General features: G+C 50.8%; 5 protein-coding genes across 5 annotated transcripts; 2 read left to right on the forward strand and 3 right to left on the reverse strand.

Annotated features, from left to right (window-relative positions):
* Positions 1 to 3,525: 3,525 nt before the first annotated feature.
* BCR38DRAFT_233388 (uncharacterized protein) lies at positions 3,526 to 5,013 on the reverse strand. Its single transcript, XM_040854333.1, has 2 exons — positions 4,329 to 5,013; positions 3,526 to 4,274 (listed from the first exon to the last, which is right to left on the reverse strand). The coding sequence occupies exons 1-2, from the start codon at positions 4,736 to 4,738 to the stop codon at positions 3,743 to 3,745; spliced, it is 942 nt and encodes a 313-aa protein (XP_040713971.1). The 5' UTR covers positions 4,739 to 5,013; the 3' UTR covers positions 3,526 to 3,742.
* Positions 5,014 to 5,771: 758 nt separating this feature from the next.
* BCR38DRAFT_410581 (or S-antigen, N-terminal domain-containing protein) lies at positions 5,772 to 8,283 on the reverse strand (the record flags this gene model as incomplete). Its single annotated transcript, XM_040858480.1, has 2 exons — positions 5,772 to 7,754; positions 7,816 to 8,283. The coding sequence occupies 2 exons, from the start codon at positions 8,281 to 8,283 to the stop codon at positions 5,772 to 5,774; spliced, it is 2,451 nt and encodes an 816-aa protein (XP_040713972.1).
* Positions 8,284 to 10,291: 2,008 nt separating this feature from the next.
* BCR38DRAFT_437624 (P-loop containing nucleoside triphosphate hydrolase protein) lies at positions 10,292 to 12,487 on the reverse strand. The gene has a single exon (XM_040860529.1). It carries the CDS (start codon positions 12,376 to 12,378, stop codon positions 10,459 to 10,461), a length of 1,920 nt encoding a protein of 639 aa, XP_040713973.1. The 5' UTR covers positions 12,379 to 12,487; the 3' UTR covers positions 10,292 to 10,458.
* A 447-nt stretch (positions 12,488 to 12,934) lies between these two features.
* On the forward strand, positions 12,935 to 15,453 carry BCR38DRAFT_346070 (MOSC N-terminal beta barrel domain-containing protein; the record flags this gene model as incomplete). The annotated part of the gene is made up of 2 exons (XM_040856231.1): positions 12,935 to 13,010; positions 13,061 to 15,453. The coding sequence occupies 2 exons, from the start codon at positions 12,935 to 12,937 to the stop codon at positions 15,451 to 15,453; spliced, it is 2,469 nt and encodes an 822-aa protein (XP_040713974.1).
* Positions 15,454 to 16,706: 1,253 nt separating this feature from the next.
* BCR38DRAFT_233406 (uncharacterized protein) lies at positions 16,707 to 18,647 on the forward strand. The gene is made up of 2 exons (XM_040854334.1): positions 16,707 to 17,049; positions 17,118 to 18,647. The coding sequence occupies exons 1-2, from the start codon at positions 16,981 to 16,983 to the stop codon at positions 18,561 to 18,563; spliced, it is 1,515 nt and encodes a 504-aa protein (XP_040713975.1). The 5' UTR covers positions 16,707 to 16,980; the 3' UTR covers positions 18,564 to 18,647.
* Positions 18,648 to 19,220: the final 573 nt, after the last annotated feature.

A 19,220-nucleotide genomic window follows, 5' to 3' on the forward strand; every position in this document is an offset into this window, starting at 1 on the left:
GGATGAGAGAAATACCTGTGCTGTGGACCACGCGGGATATGTTGATGTGTACGCTAATAAAGTCGGAGTAATGGTTTTTGTTCGCCCATCCGTATTAAGTCAACTTCGATAGGGAGTCGAGCAGAGATTGGACACAACGTATGTAGTCCTTTCTCATCAACATACTCATATACTCACTTTGTTTGGAGTGAAGCCAACATGTATAATAGGGAATTCAGATAACGATAATGCCTTGGTGAACCAATCTTGTCTGATCTGGGACGTGCTCGCCTCTACTATTCTCCTCGGCTGCTTCAGTGTCTTGATAGCCTGGCTGTGCAGCTGTGACATAATATCGTGGGCATCTTGAATTGCAGTGACAAGTTGGAGCCTGCAAACGACCAAGTCGCTAAGGAAGTAGGGAAGCGCATATTGGCAAGAGGCTACCCAAAGTGGAATAACCGAAATGAAATTCGACAGCGCCAACGGTAACTGGTTGTGGCTGCGTCGAAAACCATGATGCCGCATGGTTCTTGTAAAATCCACACGTCTCTTGAGCGCAAGAATCTGCGGTGAGCCATCTCATCAGTCAGATTTCACACATAGTAGTTCTTGGCGTGGAGAACATGCCAAATTTCTCGTATGAAGCTCGTTGCGAGCTGTTGCCGCTTTTAGATCTGGCCGAAGGATCTGGTCGGAAGTTCTGCATTGTTGTAGCAAGGAACAAAAGCACTATATACTGGATATAAAATGATTTAAGCACCACTGTGGTTGATTTATTTGATAGGGGATATATCTCGTCCTTGTCGCGGATCCGCCAACCGTCACAGCCGAAACTGATCGGGTTCACTACGAAAACAGGTCCTCGCAAGATATTCCCGTCGACGACAGAGAAAGCCAATAATAGACGACTTCAATCATGACAATAAGTGCAAAGCTTGTGGCAATGGTATTGACTTTGCCGAACACGATGAGACTATGTAAGCTTGGGAATTGGGGAGTATGTGATGTTAGAACCTGCGTGGCCATACAAGGCTACAATAAGCAGTTGCACCAATATTTACTCCCATGTCCAGGCTATTACTATACTAGACTTTGACTGCAGGTATCGATCGATTCTTTACCTAGATGCGTGTCGGCTCTCAAGCATTCAAAGGTATTTGAGTACGAACAAGAAAATCCTGAAGAGCACAGATTTGATGAAGCTTTCCGGTAACAATAATATGAATAGTTCATGTTGTTCATGGTAAATACACTTCTCCCTGTTACAGTGGCGAATTACCTACAGGTTGAACTCTAGCCTGGTGTTGAATATGTATTCCATCATACCCAGAGACACCTTGATCCAGGACTTCACTCGTGTAGTTGCTTGATCATATTTCCGTAACGTTTACAACACGTAAAATTCATCATGTCTTCAAACTCGGCAAGGGGTCTCCATCCTGCTTACGCCGCTGAGACGATGTAATGATTGCTGTTTTGGTCAGCCGGCCCCTTTATACTGACCACACCATATTTAATCCCTCTGTCCTCATTGCTATGTCATGAAATCCGCTCTGTAACTCCATGTATATTCAGCCCCCTGAACAGACTATGTATGCGCTTGCACAATATTTGCCTGGTTTCTCTCATATCCTACTTTTAGACAGGTTAAAGCCTAGTAGAACACAGAAATCGAGTATACGACTTATGATCCCACTTTCTACAAGGCCACTCACTACCTTCATCAACCCAGATACCTTATCATCCAGTCCAAAATAAAAGTACATCAACTGACTTGCAATTTATACTTCCAATAGCCAGCAATATTCCTCAGACATCTGCTTAGAGAATTTTCCCATACCAATCAATCATCATGAAACTCCAGGAAGCCTTCGCACATGCATCTATCCGGTGGGAACCCTGAGTTTCGGCTATCCGTACATCGAGTATACCCATCGCAACCTCACCTCCACGGTTGTTTTGTTGTTCAGTACTTCAAAGCCGTTTCCATGAGCATTGCCAAAACAGTATGCCAGTTGGTCTTTCAGAAAGATCCTCATGAATCTTTATACGGTTTGCTTGTTTGGCTGACATGGACATAGCAACAACTGGATTTGATTCTGTGGCACCAGACTCACCCAGACCTCAAACGACCACTCCTGGGCTTTTACACACTCTTTTTCACTACCACAAGCCACGCCTCTCCCTGTGCCCTCGAAGCAGACACCCGCACACACACTTTATCTCTGTCTTTCGCGCGAGTACAATCACACCAATTCCCCTCGGACTGAACTGTTCATATAGTCTCGAAGCCCAACTATGCATCATCGCAGGGAGGGCCCCAGCCATCAAGCCTATTTTCCGCAAATGGATTGAGCTGGGTGAATCCAGCGCTGACCAAAGCTACCCGATCCGCAGCGACTACGCACGAAAACATCAAAGAACCCAAGGCAATCCAACGGGAACATGAAAACTCAGGGCATTGAGGATGGCTTTGAGCTACAGTTCTCAGGCGGACGAGTGTTTCTCTGGCTCGTGGCTGACAACAGCACGAACTGGGTGACTGTCCATCCTTCTTCATGTTGGAGACACATAGCCAATAGGACAAGCCAGCAAAGTATCTGACAAACTTCAATACTAGCCCATGCTTGGGACCGTCATGTAGCAAACAGGGCATTGGTATGAGATGAGATTTACAATTCATGATGCAGAATATACAGTCTGGACGGAGCTGGTGTCTAAGGCTCCTTTCACGCGTATTGGCTTAAATAGTGGGCTTTTACAGTGTAACCACCCATCGATATCCGGTCATCAGAAAACTGCGCACAGCGTCCATCAAGAATCTCATTCATTGCAGGCGAACGGGTATGATCGTAAGCACTCGATTCCCCGAGATGATAGCAAGCCTTGCCTTCTCGGCCTAAGTTACACGCAAAACAAAACGCCCCTAGCTCCAAATGGTAACCACCACAAATAGCCTTTACTCTAATCGCCCGTTGTTCTCTACGCATCCTCAACCCTCATGTCTTCCCTCCTTCTCATGCGTCTCAGGCGGACTCGGACCCACCCACCTCCGCGGGCGTACTGTCCCTAGGCGCCGACCCCAAAACCTCGACGAGCGTACTCCCCCTAACGGATGAACTACCCGCATAACTCTGCGTCCCCGTCGAGCTGCGATCGCGCCCACCCTGTCCACCACTCCTCAACATTGGCGTATGCCCCGAACTAAGATTTGACTTGATCCCCCCCGATCTCGGCGGACGGGTGAAAGCCCCCCACTCGACGACCTGGTGTGCGGGCGGGGTGGAGAGGAACTGTTTCGGAGGCGAGATATTGGTGGACATCATGCCAGAGGTGGTCAGTGGTGGCGGCGGCCGGTGATAAAAGGGGTCATTCTGTGGATCATTGGCGGAGGCTTGACGCTTGCGGCGGACGCGCCATAGGGCGAAAACGACGCCAATGAGGAGGATGGCACCTATGCCGGAGCCAACGCCGATGCCGACGACGGCAGCGGTTGGTAGGGAGGAGCCGCTGGCGCTGTTTGAGGAGGTGGGACCGATGATTGAAGTTGGAGTCCGGTTGTTTGAGCTCGATGTTCTCGATACGCCGGTTGGAGTGATCGTTCTAAAGTTCGTACTGGTTTTCGTGACGGGTGGTCTTAATGTAGCCACTATCGTCGAGGTTGCAGAGATGGTTGCTTGAGCGTTGACCACGCTAGGAAAAAGTAAGCATGGGCCTTCAATGGCCCCTTCTATACCAAATGTGGTGGCCTGGGGACTTCTCACCTTGTCTGAGTTCGAACGGAAGTGGTTAGGGAAACATATGTCGTCGAGGCAGTGACTGTACTCGAGATTGTATTAGTGACGTCCACCATGCTAGTCACCGATACGATAATAGTGGTCGTTGATGCTGCCCTGGCAACTTTAACTATATCGTCGCCAGTCGGCTGGTCCGTCCACGGAACTGGGTCAAACCTCGGAGCAAATGGACTAGCTAGCTCATGGTCATCATCTGCCACAGTTGCTCGGCCTACCAGTCTTTTCAGCAGAGACGAGAACCGACTGATGGGGTTGGCTGTGGCTTCCAGAACTTCGCCACGGGCTACCAAGGATGCTTCAGCTGGGATTCTACGCCTCGCAATCACCGTTGTCGTCGTGTAAGTAACCTCGGTGGCGGTAGCGATATTGGAAACAGTGACGATGACTACCGAATTGACAGTAGATATCTCGTCGATCCGGACTTTCACGCTCTCAAGTGCAGTTGCCACATGCGTGATACTATATGTAAAAGTGGTTGTAGATGTGACAGTAACTCTGCCATCCATTAGGCACACACTCACGTTCTGACCAAAGACGGGAATAGCTTACATGGGTGAAGCACATTGCCCATTAGTGCATAATTCTCCTGCAGCACAGCAACCACCTCCACAGCAAGTCGACGTCGCATCAGCACAGCAAACCTGCTTGCCCGAGTCCACGCAACATGTTCCGCAGTTGGGACAGTAGTCGACCGAATTCCCGAAACAGTAGTTGCTGCCGTTAGAGAGGCAATCCCGTTTGAACAGAGTATCTGCAAAGCTCAAAGTCTGATGACGAGGATCAACGCCTAGGTATATCGGTCGTAGTTGGAAGGGTTCTACCGGTGTATCATGTTGTTCCATGATCTCTTCTCGAGGCACAAGCCTCTCCTGTGAAGTGCACCGGACAAAAGAGAAGAGAACAAGTACCAAGGCTGTGTAGAACACCCTGCTCACTGACACCGACGCGATATTCGACATTGTGATATTGATTCCTCTGGCCCGCGCGCATCAACGGGAAGCTGCAATATCAACGATGCGACAAGGGGAGTGCCATGGGTAAGGATCCGGGGTCCCGGTATTGGCGATTCGAATTAATTGAGGAAAAGACGCCTCCAAGTTCCAGAAAGAGGCTCCGCTGACCTAGACAACAGTTCTGAAACAAGAGTATTAGAAATGCAGAAAGCCAAAACAGTTAAGTTGTCGTTCCGATAGGCAGAGTCCTAGAGCCATCCTGCATGCCGAGCCAGTCAGCATTTTGCTCCGCCCTCCTCCAGTGGACCATGACACGGTAGGTCCAAGGCGGTCAAATGGAAGAACGGAAACGTTAGTAGCTGCTGTTGTCGGGCCAGTCTGGTTGACCGGCTGGCTACTTTCGGTGTGGTTCAGGCCGGGTGGTTCCTCCAGTTACACAGGCGCTATCAGTTCTTTCGTACGCTACGAGGCGATAAAATGGGGACGCCAATGCAGCGGCTTCGTCATCGCGAGGCTCTTTCAGGTCTCACTTGGGTTGGGACCGCCTATCAAGATGTTCAGGTGGGATATGCGGCTGGGCGGAGCTGAAAAGGTTGCAGTAGTACTACCGTGTGAGGAATAACAGGTAACTGGAAACCAAGGTAGCTGGCAACGTCAAAAGTCGGTAAAGGTTCCATATCGTATTCCCTCCCGTAATTGTGGTTTGGCTCCATTCTAGTTTCCAAGCTGTGTTCATATAAGGTAATGTCAGTAGAACCCACACGAAGGTGGACTGTGGTCAGTGCAGATAGCGCAGCGGGGCAGATCAGCGTGAAGAAAACCCAAACTTGGAGAAACCGTGGCCTCCTTTGGGGTAATTTTATGTCCTGTGATGCATCATATATGTGTCAAGATATAGTACAATATCTAACCCGCGTAAAGCTCTTCTCAACGGCTTTCCAAGGTCCTGTCCGACCACGGGGAGATTTCACCCACCACGTATCGCAACGTATAATCGCTTCGTACCTCATTAATATATACACCACCCTTGTGGCTATCGTCACCGCTCGTACTTTGGTAGTTGTTCGTCTCCATGGTCATTTCTGTGTGAAGGCCTAGCCGTCAATGGGCCAGCGATCCCCTCGTAGGCCTCGTAGGGATAGTGCGACCCGTAAGAATCTAGCTCGTCAAGAATCGGCGCTGATGGCTCAGGGTTTGTAGAAGGAGGCCCTGCCGCATTGATGGCTGGCGACGAACGTTCTCCCTCCTCATAGTCGTCTGGTACTTCAGGCGGCGCGCTTGCCTCACCCAGTAACCTTCGCCATTCGAGCTCTTGTTTATCATCCACAGGATTTGTCTCCGAGTGTGATAAGGCTTCTAGCGGAGGTGCGGATGGCCCTGCTTCGACATCATCATCAATGACCAGTGACGGGAATACAGGAGCGCTAGGCTGTGGTAAATCATTGCTCGGTCCCGTTATTGATTCGGTGGACGGCAACGGCTGCGAAGGATCAGGTTCCGAGGCAGACACTTGGGAACGAGGTTGACTGGGCAATAAACGCTGTTCGGCTTGACGTAAGCGTTCCTTCTCTGAAAGTCCACTTTGATCCGGTAGTTGCGGTGGTGCTATATAAGCCGGAATTTGAGGCTGCCCTCCTTGGTAGTCGTGATAGGATGGTTGGGACGCAGCGGCTGGCGGAAAGTACTCTCGCGATTGGTCGTGAGAATAGCCGATCTCATTGTAGTCATCAGTTTCCTCGAATCCATCTTGCCAAGTGTAGTTGTTTTCATCGGCGTCGATAGGGAGTTCCTGTGCAGAGGGAGACTGTAGGATCAGCGTGGGCCGAGCCACGGCCTTTCCTCTTGCCCGATTGCTATCCATTGTTCCCACTACCACCTCGAACAAGACTGAAATAACCCCCTTTTCCCGGCGAAGGTGATCCGTGTCGACAATGGTGCCATTCCAATTCGCAAGTCTGTTCAAATGACCTTCATATGGGCTCACGGCGGAGCCTGATCCAGCTCCTGGTGCTGACACAGATCCCACTCTGCCAGGCGTTGGTGCGTTACCTTGTGTCTGGCCGGCAAGCTTCCCACCTAGATCAACCACGACTTCCACGTGATACTTGAAACTAATCAAGCCCCCAGGAACGCCTTTGATACTAGGGAATACATCCTCCGGCACTCGTACGGAGGTCGTGATGTTTGCGGATAGACTGACGGGGTCGATAATTAAAGGGGCCACCGCTTGAGACAGGTCCTTCCGAAACACGCTGCAAGAGCCGGCGGATGATAAGGATAGGCCACCCAACCCGGTTCGTGACTTAGGGTAGTATTCTTCGCGTTCAAGTCGCCGCGCATCCTCCTTTGACAAATTCGTAAATAGAGACGCCGGCGGGGCGTAATCGACTCGACCTTGCCGGTAAAACGTAACAATGATGCCATGCATGCTCTTCATGCGCCGATTGTGCTCAACCTTAATCCTCACGGGAAGCAAGTCCCCGGGGAGACAGCCTCCCTTGAGCAGCTCGACCGTCGCCGTTATTTCTCTATCCTCTATCCCCAGTGCTGACACTCCGCTTCCGGCAGCTGAACGGCAGCTCGCATCTGCACCTCTGACACTATTGCTGTTATTGCTAGGAACACTGTCTGCGCTGATGTCGCTTTGCATATCGCTCTGGATTGGACTCCGCGGAATGAGAACGCCATCAGGTCCCGCTTGTCCAGGGTCCGAGAGATTGACAGAACTGTCATTGGTATTCTCGTTCACCCGTATCGAATCAATGTCGGATGCAGGCTCGGGCGTTTCTGGAGTTGCCGAGTTCCTCACCGCAGTTGTTGTTGTGGCTACTGGTTGCTTCTTCCTCCTTGTCCGCCTGCGCATGGCATGCATGGTGACCTTCCTCTCGCGTGGTGGAACCACCAGCCCAACATCTACCTTTTCGACGAGCGATAGCTTGGTCTCGGCGCTGGTTGTTTGGCTAATGGACGTTGGGCGCGTCATGGTCGCGGTGATGACATACGCTATTGTCCCTCGTTCAAACTAGACTAGAAGGTGAGTATGGTATCACACTTGAAGGAACATGACAAAGAGGGCAGCGTACGTCGATGCTACTTGGGAGGTCCTTAGGTGGCAATATCAGATCGAATTTGAATTCCCACTTCCTCGCAGTCAATCTTCCCTCCCCACACAAGACCTGCTCGTCCGAGAATAATGATGCGTGCCCATTGCCATAATACCTGAAGCTCCTACTCCCCCCGTCCGGCGCCACGGTGGGGTTCGTGGCATTGAGCTGAGCAGCGGCGGCAGCATTCTTGTATACGCGAATATATCCGTGCAATGCGACCGTTAGGTGGGTGATACGGATGGGCTTGATGACGGATAGGATGACGGAGCCGGTGACATGATCGCCGGCCTGGAACTGGCGATGCGGCTCGTCGAGTCCTACTTGGAAGTCGGCGAGGTTGCGCGTCCTCGAGCGGAGGGGCAGTTTAAGGCGCGAGAAGAAGGAACTCTTCGACGGCTGGTCATCGAAAGAGAAATCGGCAGCGCGGTCGGAGTCGGCACCCATCTAGAATTTTGTCTTGTCCCTTGACAACGATGTGCCTGCCACGCATGACACGGCACCAGTCTATCGTCGGGGCCGGCGTTGTTGTCTTCGTATTCGTCGTCAACGGCGTCCCGCGTCCGTTGCCGGGCCGTACTCGAGAGTGCGGATGCGGGATACAAATATCTCACGGTCGGGGGTGGCAGGGTTGGGAGGATAGCGACAGGGCCACAGGGCGTAGATGGTTGGCCGCCGGATCTGTATCCGTCGCAGAGGCGGCAGTGCGAGAAGAAAAGGCTTGGAATGTTCGATTGCGCCCTTCGGGATCACCAAAGTCTTGGGGATGGCATGTGCCAAGCTGTGGAGGGTCTTGGTATTCGATCGATGGGGAGCGGGTGCCAAGAGATGTTCTGCTTCTTAATAAGTAACTTTGGAACCCTTTTCGTGGGGCTAAGGAAAAAATTTCCGCAAGAATTTCCAAGGAAGTTTCGGCTACGAACAGCGCACGTCGAGTGCACTCAGCAAGTCCAGACGACAGTGTCGAGACGACAGTAGTTACGAGGGTACGAGACACGTTACTAGGCAGGCGACACAAGAGGATGACTGCATACACTGTTGCTTGACCGGACATTTTATCTGCACCTGACTCGGCGAGTCCTTGGCCTGGTCGAGTAAGTCGGGTCTAGAGCTTCTGAAATCAACAGACACGCAACATGCCCCACTATGCAGTTTGTACGAGGTATGTATGGTGCAAATGCATGCAACGTCGACACTCAACGAAACCGAAACACCCTCTCAGAAAATTTGCCGCTGCCATTGGGTATCCATATCGCAACCGAGTGGACTCGTCGCGCATGGATCTCGCTTGAATGAGACCAAGAAACACTGCCCCTCAAATAATCCACATCCTGGATGGGTTGATGCAGATCCAATCGTGAGTGTCAGATCAAGACCAAGCTTTCAGCTGAAGATGGACCCTTTCGAAAGATTACGCAATCCTTCTGTTTGTATCAAATATCTCTACCCTCATGAGCAAGAACTGCTGTTGAGCTACTGTCGTACTTTGTACAAGTTACGATGTTAAAGGTAGATACTTGAGCCTCGGATTGGGCCGGGCCGGGGGGTTCAATGCATTGTGTATGCGTCCTTTCGTGTCGGCGAAATTGAACAAACTTGGAAAGACTCTTCGGGGTTTTGCGGAAGACTGCGTCAGTATCCTAGTCCTCAGGAGGAGCTCGGGGTCATTCAAGGATCTCTTGCTATTTGAGTTTCCCATCAGCAACGGCTACGACATTCAGCTGTTTCGTTCCAACCATTTACGTCAGGTGGAGTACTTGAAAGGCCAGGATGTAGGCCTATCTCTTCGACTCTTCGAGATAGCGTAATTTATTATACATAACTGTAATCAATCTAGTACTAGATCTAAATCGGATACAATAAAAGTTATGGTTCGATTTTTTAGGTTTATATTCCTTTGTAGCTTAGAAGATATAAATAATATACGTATAACTTAATATTTAAATCGGATACAATAACAGTTATGGTTCTATTTCTTAGGTTTATATTCCTTTGTAGCTTAGAAGATATAAATAATATACGTATAAAATTAACACAGTTACACCATTATTGATATCGTATCAAATATAATACTCTTGACATATATGAATATATATATATATACATTTCTAGTTGGTATCGAATTTATTGCTAAAGTAAAGACTTAGCATAGCTAGCTATGGCCGAACAGTGCCCGAATAAGACTAGCGTCATATGCGAGTGAGCCCTCAAAAGAATACCCTTGTAAGACCGTCGCATCTATCAAGAGCTAACGGCTAGATGCTAGCAAGGGTTTCAAAAGCTTAACTTGCCAAGTCTTAAAGCCGCCGAGGCAGGCACTATGGAGAGGAGGGCATTTTCCCATGACTCAAGGTCGGCGACGTTAAGCCAAGCAGAGCAGCCTATATAAATTATTCGGCGTCTTCGGTATCGTCAGTCTGTAACATTGATACAGAAATACTCTTGAGAAATGGGTGCAGCACTTTGAAATGTCTATTAATAGTGTCTCTCATCCAAAGCAAACCAACGATAATGGGCGTTGCTGTGGTCCAGAGAAATTGTGTCCAGCAGTAGCCAAGTGTTCCCTCAAAACTCCAAACGCCATGCATGCATTCAGTCCGAAATCTCACATGACGGCTCCATCTAATCCAATGCCTCGCCGCTCAATATGCTTTGTAGAATCCCAGCTCCAAGTCCTTCTACTGCCTGCTCCATCTCCTTCTCCCCTACACAGCTTGCTACTCGCTTCTCGTCCGCTACTCCCACACCGGATCCAAATACACTCTTCTTCCGACCCTTGCTAGGAGTCTGCGACATGGTAAAAGAACCAGTCTTGCCATCCACGGCACTCACTAGAGACAAAGTTTCTAGGCTGCCCACCACTTCCCGAAATTCAGAGCTGGACAACGGGTGCAACACTGAGTCGCTCGTGCAAAGGCGGCAGTAAGTCTCGTAAAGAATTTTAATGCTCGGCGCAGAAACGTATGCCTTAGAAGGAGTTGAGAAAACAGAAGCTTTATGGGCTCTGTTGCGTTTCTCGAGTGCGACAAGAGAGCACAATGCCGCCTTTTGCTGCAGGTTGAGAGTCTTTAGCCGTTGGTTTGTCCCATTGCTGAATGCCGCTGCCGTAACCTTGTTTAGGTGCGCAATCGTAACTCTCGGCGCAGTCTCTATCGTTAGATTCTTCAGAGAAGCAATCAACGACGCCGACAAGCTTTTCTCAGGCGTTCTCTTCGACGACGATGATAAGTTGTTGTTCTCCCCCAATACCTTCCGAGATGGTGTAGCTAAGAGAATTTTCTCTTTGATCTCCCACTCGTGTTTTTGCTTCGTTTCCATTTCCACCAAGTCAATGGCTCGGCGGCATATCTCGAATGCTTTGCGCAAGTCGCCTGTCTGGCTCGCGACTTTCCGAGCGCACAGCTCAATTGCTGCTGGATGGATGAAGGGCAATTGGCTTCCCTCAGATACAAGACTCCTGAGTCGGGTGGTGATGATTGTCTTGATTTGAATGGCGGAGTAGGGTAGGAATGGTAGGAGGTTGGGCTTGAGATTCCGAGACTTGAGCCTGGGCAGGAACCGATCGGTCAGATCTAGAGCATTGGCAATGCCAACGAGGACGAGACGCGCTGTTTTCTGGAGGGACCATTCGAAGAGTCGGTACAGGCTCTCCAAGTCAAGTGTGAGAATATGATCAATCTCGTCCAAGACAACCAAGTACACATCTGACGACTTCTTGCGCGGCATGAAAAGCTTCTGGAGGGTCGAAGCAGCATCTACCTCATCGATTTCGGTCTCGTCGCAGACGAGATCTAGAAGTGTTGCATACAGATCCTTAGAAGACTTGATGCTCATGCAATTAATGCATGCCTTCTTCACGTTCGAAGCCTCAGCCACCTCTTGAGTCAACTCGTTGACCATGGCACTCTTGCCGGTCCCAGGTGGTCCGCTGACATAAAGACATCCGCTCGGGTTCGATTTGGAACATCGTTGCAGAAAGCCCCGTAGTTGTATTCGTTCTGCGTCCCGTCCAATCAATTGGCTCGGGCCGGCATTCCGTGAGAAGAGTTGGCGCGCGTGGTGATACACGGTCTGTACGGAGGAAGGTGTGAGAGGGGTTTGCGGTGTGAGTCGCTTCGACACTTTGCCAACGGACATGACCCGATGACGGGGGGTGACGGGTGTTAAAGCAAGCGCATCTCGAAACCGTAGTGTGCTGGGAGTTATGGGGTTGCAGTTGCCATCAATTGGCGTCGTTTCTGTTCTGCGCGTCTTCCCACTTCTGAAGGTAAATACACCACGGTCTTGCGGGAAGCTCGACAGCGACTCCTCTGTGATCTCAGAAGCAATTGCCTCTTCCCTGTCCTCCTCTGTGACGGTAAGAACCTCGCGGTCTGCGTTCTCATCGGGGATGGGGCAGCTGCGTGTCTGGCGCTTCACACGTTTCGCAGGAAGCTGGACCTCCGGGTCGACAATGCAGGTTGTAGTTTCCCCCGTAAGTCGAGTAGACGTAGCAAACTCAGTTGAGCTTCTGGTTCTCTTTCCAAGTGTGATTCTAGCCATGTCTGCTGATGATAGGCTCGAAATCACAAAATTGTATGTACAAGAAGAAATTAGAAATTACAGGTACTTTGAATGGTATTAAGAATCTACCCAGCTGGACGCGCTTGAGCGTAGCGGGTCGAGGAATCAAAATCTTAGGCCCTTGTCGAGTCGACGCGACGCGACTTGAGCAACGCGTTAATTGAAAAGACCGTGCACCATTTACACATGAATTTGCCCGGAACTGAATGCTGGCCTCCGAATTGCCTAACACACTAACACACACCCACCTAGCGCCCCCCCCACTCTTGGCAGTTGAATCCTCGGCCATCACCGCTGCAACCCGCCAACTGCCGGTTTATCAACTGCGCTTTCCATTGATACTCCATATATGCAGACCCGACGCTGCCACATTTCAGTTTAGATAGCCTCCCTTAAGTTTTTGCAACCTTTGCTTATATAGAGCCTCTCTTCGCATTGACCCTCAACGCTCCCTGACGCATGCAAGTATGCTTGTAAGGCGACTAATGCTGAAGAAATGCTGTCTTGCTTCGATGAAGGGAGTAATCTCAAGAATATGACGAGAGGAGGGAGTGAGGCTTACAACGGCCTTGTTGAGGCACTCCGGGAACGGGAGTATCCCATGTTGAAAGGTCAGTGTTGTGGTCCATTCAAAAACGCAGAAAGTTGACGGTTTGTACAGACCAGATCTATCTTGATCATGCAGGAACAACACTCTACGCAAAGTCTCTTGTGGACAGGTTTGCGTCAGATATGACTTCGAACTTATTCGGAAATCCGCATTCCTTCTCAACATCCTCCCAGTCCACTACGTCTCGTATCGAAGACATTCGACTCCGAGTTCTGCAGTTTTTCAATGCCGATCCCTCCGAGTTCGATCTTGTTTTTGTTGCAAACGCAACTGCTGGCATCAAATTAGTAACGGAAGCCCTGCGTGGCGCTCCCGCTGGTTTTAACTATGCGTATCACCAAACATGCCACACTAGCCTTATCGGTGTTCGAGAAGAGGCTAGAAATAGTTTCTGTCTGGATGATGTTGCCATGGAACACTGGCTTGAACACGGTGCCCTGCCCGGCAGAGTCGAATCTACCCAAGTCCCGGTGCTGTTCGCATATCCAGCTCAGTCCAATATGGACGGTCGTCGGTTTCCGTTGGAGTGGAGTAGTCAACTGCGTTCACGAAATCCCTCATCAACCGGCAAGGTTTACACCCTGTTAGATGCCTCAGCCTACGTTGCAACGTCCCCATTAGATCTCGGTGATTCGGAGACTGCGCCCGATTTCACGGTACTGAGCTTTTACAAAATTTTTGGCTTTCCGGATTTGGGAGCCTTGATAGTCCGACATCAGGCTTCATCAGCCCTTAAAAACCGAAAGTATTTCGGCGGAGGCACTGTTGATATGGTTGTGTCTGTCAAGGAGCAATGGCATGCTCTGAAAAAAGGCTTGCACGAGTCTCTTGAAGATGGGACACTCCCAATCCACAATATTATTGCTTTGGACTCCTCAATGGATGTTCACCATCGGCTTTTTGGGACCATGAACGATGTGTCCTCGCACACGTCTTTCTTGTCTCAAAGATTGCATGACAAGCTATCGGCTTTACAACATGGAAACGGAAGTTTTATATGTGTGGTCTATTCTCGCAAACCCGAGTACCACGTTGGCACACTAGGGTCTGGCCCCGTCGTGGCATTCAACATACAGAACGACCTTGGTGCTTGGATCAGTCTGACAGAATTCGAGAAGCTTGCAGTCTTGAAAGGGTTCCATGTTCGCACGGGAGGATTGTGTAATCCTGGCGGTGTTGCGGCTGCGTTGGGTCTAGAGCCTTGGGAGATGAAGAGGAATATATCGTCTGGATTTCGGTGCGGAACTGAAAATGATATTATGGGCGGCAAGCCGACTGGTGTCATCCGAGCGAGTCTTGGTGCCATGAGCACGGTATCAGACGTGGATCGGTTCGTCGATTTCGTCAACGAGTTTTACCGCGTCGAAGTCATCCTCGAAACAACCCAGCTCAAGGATGCGATCCCGCCTCATAATTTGGAGGACTTGTACGTGAGGGATCTCATGGTGTACCCGATCAAGAGCTGTGGTGGATATCGCATCCCGAAAGGGATGCCGTGGGAGGTCAGGCCTGAGGGTCTAGCATGGGACAGAGAGTGGTGCTTGGTACATCGTGGTTCCGGCCAAGCGTTAAGCCAAAAGCGACATCCACGCATGGCTCTGCTCCGGCCGATGATCAATTTTACCACAGGGATGTTGGAAATATCTTTCCGGGGAGTTCTGGCCAAACAACAGCCTACATCGATATCTGTTCCACTCTCGGCTGATCCAACTTTCTTCCAAAATACCGTGGCAGCTAAACGTATGGCGTCACGAGTTTGTGGTGAGGAGATTTCTGCCCAAACATACACATCAGCTACCATCAACGATTTCTTCTCCAATATCCTCGGGGTCTCATGCGCCCTAGCACGCTTCCCACCAGGCGGCCAAGGCAAGAGGATGCGTTATGCAAAGGCTCATCTGCAGCAGCATCAAAACGTGGGCAATAGGATCAAACATGTCAATCCGTGGAGCTTCTTAGAAATTGTGACGCCGCCTGATTCGGATTCTGAAACAGAAAACCGCAAGATATTGCTGTCGAACGAGAGTCCCATTCTTGCTATCAACCTTTCTAGTCTTGAAGTTTTGAACCAAGCGATCGTGGAACGAGGGGGCAAACCGGTCTCCCCAGAGGTCTTTCGTGCGAATGTTGTCATTGGCGCGTCGACATGGAAACCAGACTCCTTTGCTTATTCCGAAGACCATTGGTCGAGGTTGAAAATTGGGCAACAAGACTTCAAGATGCTGGGATCTTGTAGGAGATGTCACATGGTATGCATCGACCAAGAAACGGCTGCAAAAGGCGAGGAGCCTTTCATTACGTTAACCAAAACAAGGAGGTTTGAAGGGAAGGTGTTCTTTGGCACGCACATGTGCCATACACCTTCGACGGACAGCAGGACAAGGGAAGCCCAGTATCCTGCCATTCAGGTAGGGGATACAGTTGTGGTAGACGCCCCTAGTTGACGAGGCCCTGCATCCAGACGGGTTCGCCGACACCATATACTAGAACTCGCATTTGGCATAGCGGGCTAAAGAAAAAGCGATCATAGTGCCGCGCCAGATAGTAATGTTCATCCAGATTATCAGGCACAGCCTTATCGACCAAATTTGAGCACAAAAGCACTCACAATACTAGGTTTGAGCTCAACTTCATGTCTGGCTGGCGGAAGATTGAGTTGCTTATCGAAATATTAGGCAAAACTGCGGAATTTACAGCCGCCGTTGAGTTCACAGCCACCGCTTATTAATACTCCAATATGGACATTGTACAGAAGGCGATAAGCGTATCGTCATTTGGACAAATTTCGACTAACCAGGCTCAGTGTGGGCAATTGTAGCCTCAGGTATGGTGGGGCAGCCCAAGGTTGGCAGGCACCGAATATGTAATCAAGGACCCTCCGGGGCCAATTGGTATATTCGTCCCCCACGCACCTTCATAGTCGCAATACAGCCACATCAATCTTTCTCCTTCCCCTCCGCCCCCCAACGTCTGACATTCAGCATGTTGTCTGGAAACGTTACAGTATCGAATGGAAAAACAAACCTAGTCCGGATTAACCCTAGTCTTCGCTTCAACTTTTGAAGAAACACATGACTCCAGTTCGTCTGATTGCGTGTTCAGCTCGGTTTCGCTCCAATACTCCAGGATCGACTCGTGGCTTCCTTCCAAAGTATGTCTCCGTGCACACTGACAGAAAGCAAAGTGTTAGAGTGCTACATGGGTAGATGTGTCAGGGCTCTACGGACTCTCGGAATTGGCCATCACCGTGATTGGAGTGCTCATAAGATCCTTGGAATGGTTGCACGAGCCGTGTGGATTTGGCCACGGACAGAGGCGATGTCTGAGACGAGATGCAATAGGCCATGTACAGAATACTTCCCACCCCAAGGCAGAGAAGTCGAGTCATTAGGTCGAGTCATTAAGTCGAGCTTCAGTATGTAAGGCATGCATGCAGTGAATGAGAGAGAGGCATGTGCACATGCTTCTACTGATTATTCAGAAACGAGATTAAGTTCAACTTCAGACATGACGGGTTGATAGGAGCTTGGGGTGAGGTTGACAAGGTCGGCCAATCAAAAATGGGGAATATTCATCTCAGGTCGAATTCCAGGAAAAAAGGTGCGGGGAAGATCTTGTGTGGTTTGACACCGACGACGAAGGGGGGTGATTGCCGTCCGTGGCCGTGGCTGAGCGGAGGCCAACGGACTTGATCAAACGCGTCCTGTAAGCCGATTCGACAAGGGCGAGTGCTAGTGGCATCCCTGTGAGGGTCATCCAAGCCTTGCAAGCCGCAACCTTGTCAACCTGCCCAGGTGAGGTCCTCGACCCTCAAACTTGGGGTGGCCATATGCTTTTCTGCACAACCCAACTCCACAGCGATACGCTCCAAGTCCACCATATCAACGCTTCGAAGCTCTACCGGCCGACAAATATGATTCCTTCCACAGAGCCGCAATCTGAATTGTCGCACCACATGCAGAAACTCGACTATGCCCCCACGCAGATCCCACAAGAAATCTAGAGCAGGTTGCCGACGCTGCAAGAGTCGCAAGATTAAGGTACGAAATACTGCCTAAGCGATACCGCCTTTTCGGGGCCCGTCACTGACTGATCGTCAATGCTCCAGTGCGATGAAGTACACCCGCGTTGTGGCAACTGTCTCAAACATGGCGTCCCCTGTGACTTCGAACACCCCGAACTCACAGAAAGCCTCAATATTCCAGACACGCCGGGCTCATTTGGAGCGCCTTCACCCAGCTTCTCGAACTTGTCCAGCGGCTTCAGCCCGGCTCCTGGGCCCAGCGTAGCTGCCCGCACTCTCTTGACGATTTGTCGAAATCCGGATCCGCCGGCTTTCAGCGCAGCTTCCAAGAACAACCGATTAATGGAACTAAAACTGCTACATCACTACACTACCATGACCTGCAAGACCCTCACCATTTGCGACCCTTCGGCCGAGAACATATGGCGGGACACGGTTCCCAGCCTCGCCTTCTCCGGTAACAGTTTCCTAGTCGATGCCCTCCTCTCCGTTTCCGCACTGCATCTGAGGGCCATCTCACCCCACGACCAGCAGCTTGTGCAGGCTAGTCATGCCTACATGGCCTCGACTCTATCTGATTATGGGAGCAATTTGAGCAAAGGCATCAACGCGTCCAATGCCGAAGCGTTGTTCCTTACGGCTGCCCTCATTGCCTTTCAGTCTACGGCATCCCGCATCTTCGTGCGCGACAACGGCGGTGACGTCAAGAGTCGCAGCAATCAGTACACCCTGCCGCTGTCGTGGTTCCATGCATTCCAGGGTGTGAAAGCCGTTGTCGCGTCAAGCTGGCAATGGCTGCGCAACAGCGGCATAGTGGTCCCAATCATCCAAGGTCAGCCCGCACTCAATCTAAATTTGAGCTCGCAGGAATCGACATACTTTGCCAACTTATTAGTTGGCCTGGACGGGGAACTCGAGAGTCTCGAAAGCGACCCGGCTTCCCACATGCTCACACGGCAAGCATATCAGCATGCCGTTGCTGTCCTCAACTGGGCCCACAAGATACCACTCAGCGGGGCACCGATGGTTTTCCTGGCTACTGTATCCCGTCGCTATGTCGAGCTACTCCAGGCTCGCCGCCCGCGCGCGTTAGCAATCCTCGCTTGTTTCTTTGGGCTTTTGAAGTGCCTCGACGGTGTGTGGTGGTTGAGGGGGGTAGCACGCCGTGAAGTCCTAGGAATTGTGCACATGTTTGATCCGGACGACCAGGTTTGGTGGCCGAGACTGCAATGGCCTCTTCGAGTGGTCTTGCATGATGGTGATGTTATTCCACCAGAAGTTTGGGGCGCCGACTGGGAAGCGGAGAGCGTTCTACTAGACCAGGCAAATCGGCAGAACGGAGGCGGGTTCATAAACCACATCGAAATGCTGTCGCAGATGTTTGCTGCGATGCAAAACTTACCCCCCGGTTTGCCAGCCGACACGGTCAACTACGCATATTCGGGAGCTGAGCAACTTATTTCTGCACAACTGGTCATGGCGCGGCAAGAGCATGGCTTCTCGAACGGCTCGCGTGCCGGCAACGACTGAAGGGGCCTTAAGAGAGCGTGTAAAGTCACAAAGTGCGTTGAAGAAAAGAGCTACTCTCCAGGCGGCACTCTCTCTCCCCCCGCTCGCAACTCAGGCCAGCCTGGGCATGGAAAACGCGGCGACGCATTATCTCGCCTACTCCGGGTTCCGCGCCTCTTAACAAGACATTAACTACTTGGCTTAGACCTTGCAGTCAACGAGGGGCGTGCACGCGAGATTTTGGGTCTGTGCCGTACACAACATGCTGATTGCGGTGCTGTCAATGATCGCGTAGTTCGCATATAGACTACGAAGCTTAGCGCACTCACGGCGACGAAGATTCTGCCGGTGATGTGATCAATATACCATGTGGGGTATGGCTCGATGGCCTCTGATGCGACGACTTGCCCCCCCCGAAAATCACGAAACAATGCGTTGCAACAGGGTCCCATTATGTGCACCCGGGTCGCCCGAGCCAACTGTGAGCTATCGAGAGGTGTCAACAACTGGGTTGACGCCTTCGGCATCCTGAAACAATGAAGAACACGTTCCCAGAAGTTGGGGCAAGTATTATTACTGGTAGGTTGAACAGTATGCCTCCAGTTGTGGCCGAGCATCATGAATTATTGCGGCATTGTCTCGAAACGTCGAGCCGGATCTATAAGGGAGGTTCAGAGT

The sequence above is a fragment of the Pseudomassariella vexata genome (genome assembly GCF_002105095.1).
Source record: "Pseudomassariella vexata strain CBS 129021 chromosome Unknown BCR38scaffold_9, whole genome shotgun sequence".
In the NCBI taxonomy this organism is placed as follows: domain Eukaryota; kingdom Fungi; phylum Ascomycota; class Sordariomycetes; order Amphisphaeriales; family Pseudomassariaceae; genus Pseudomassariella; species Pseudomassariella vexata.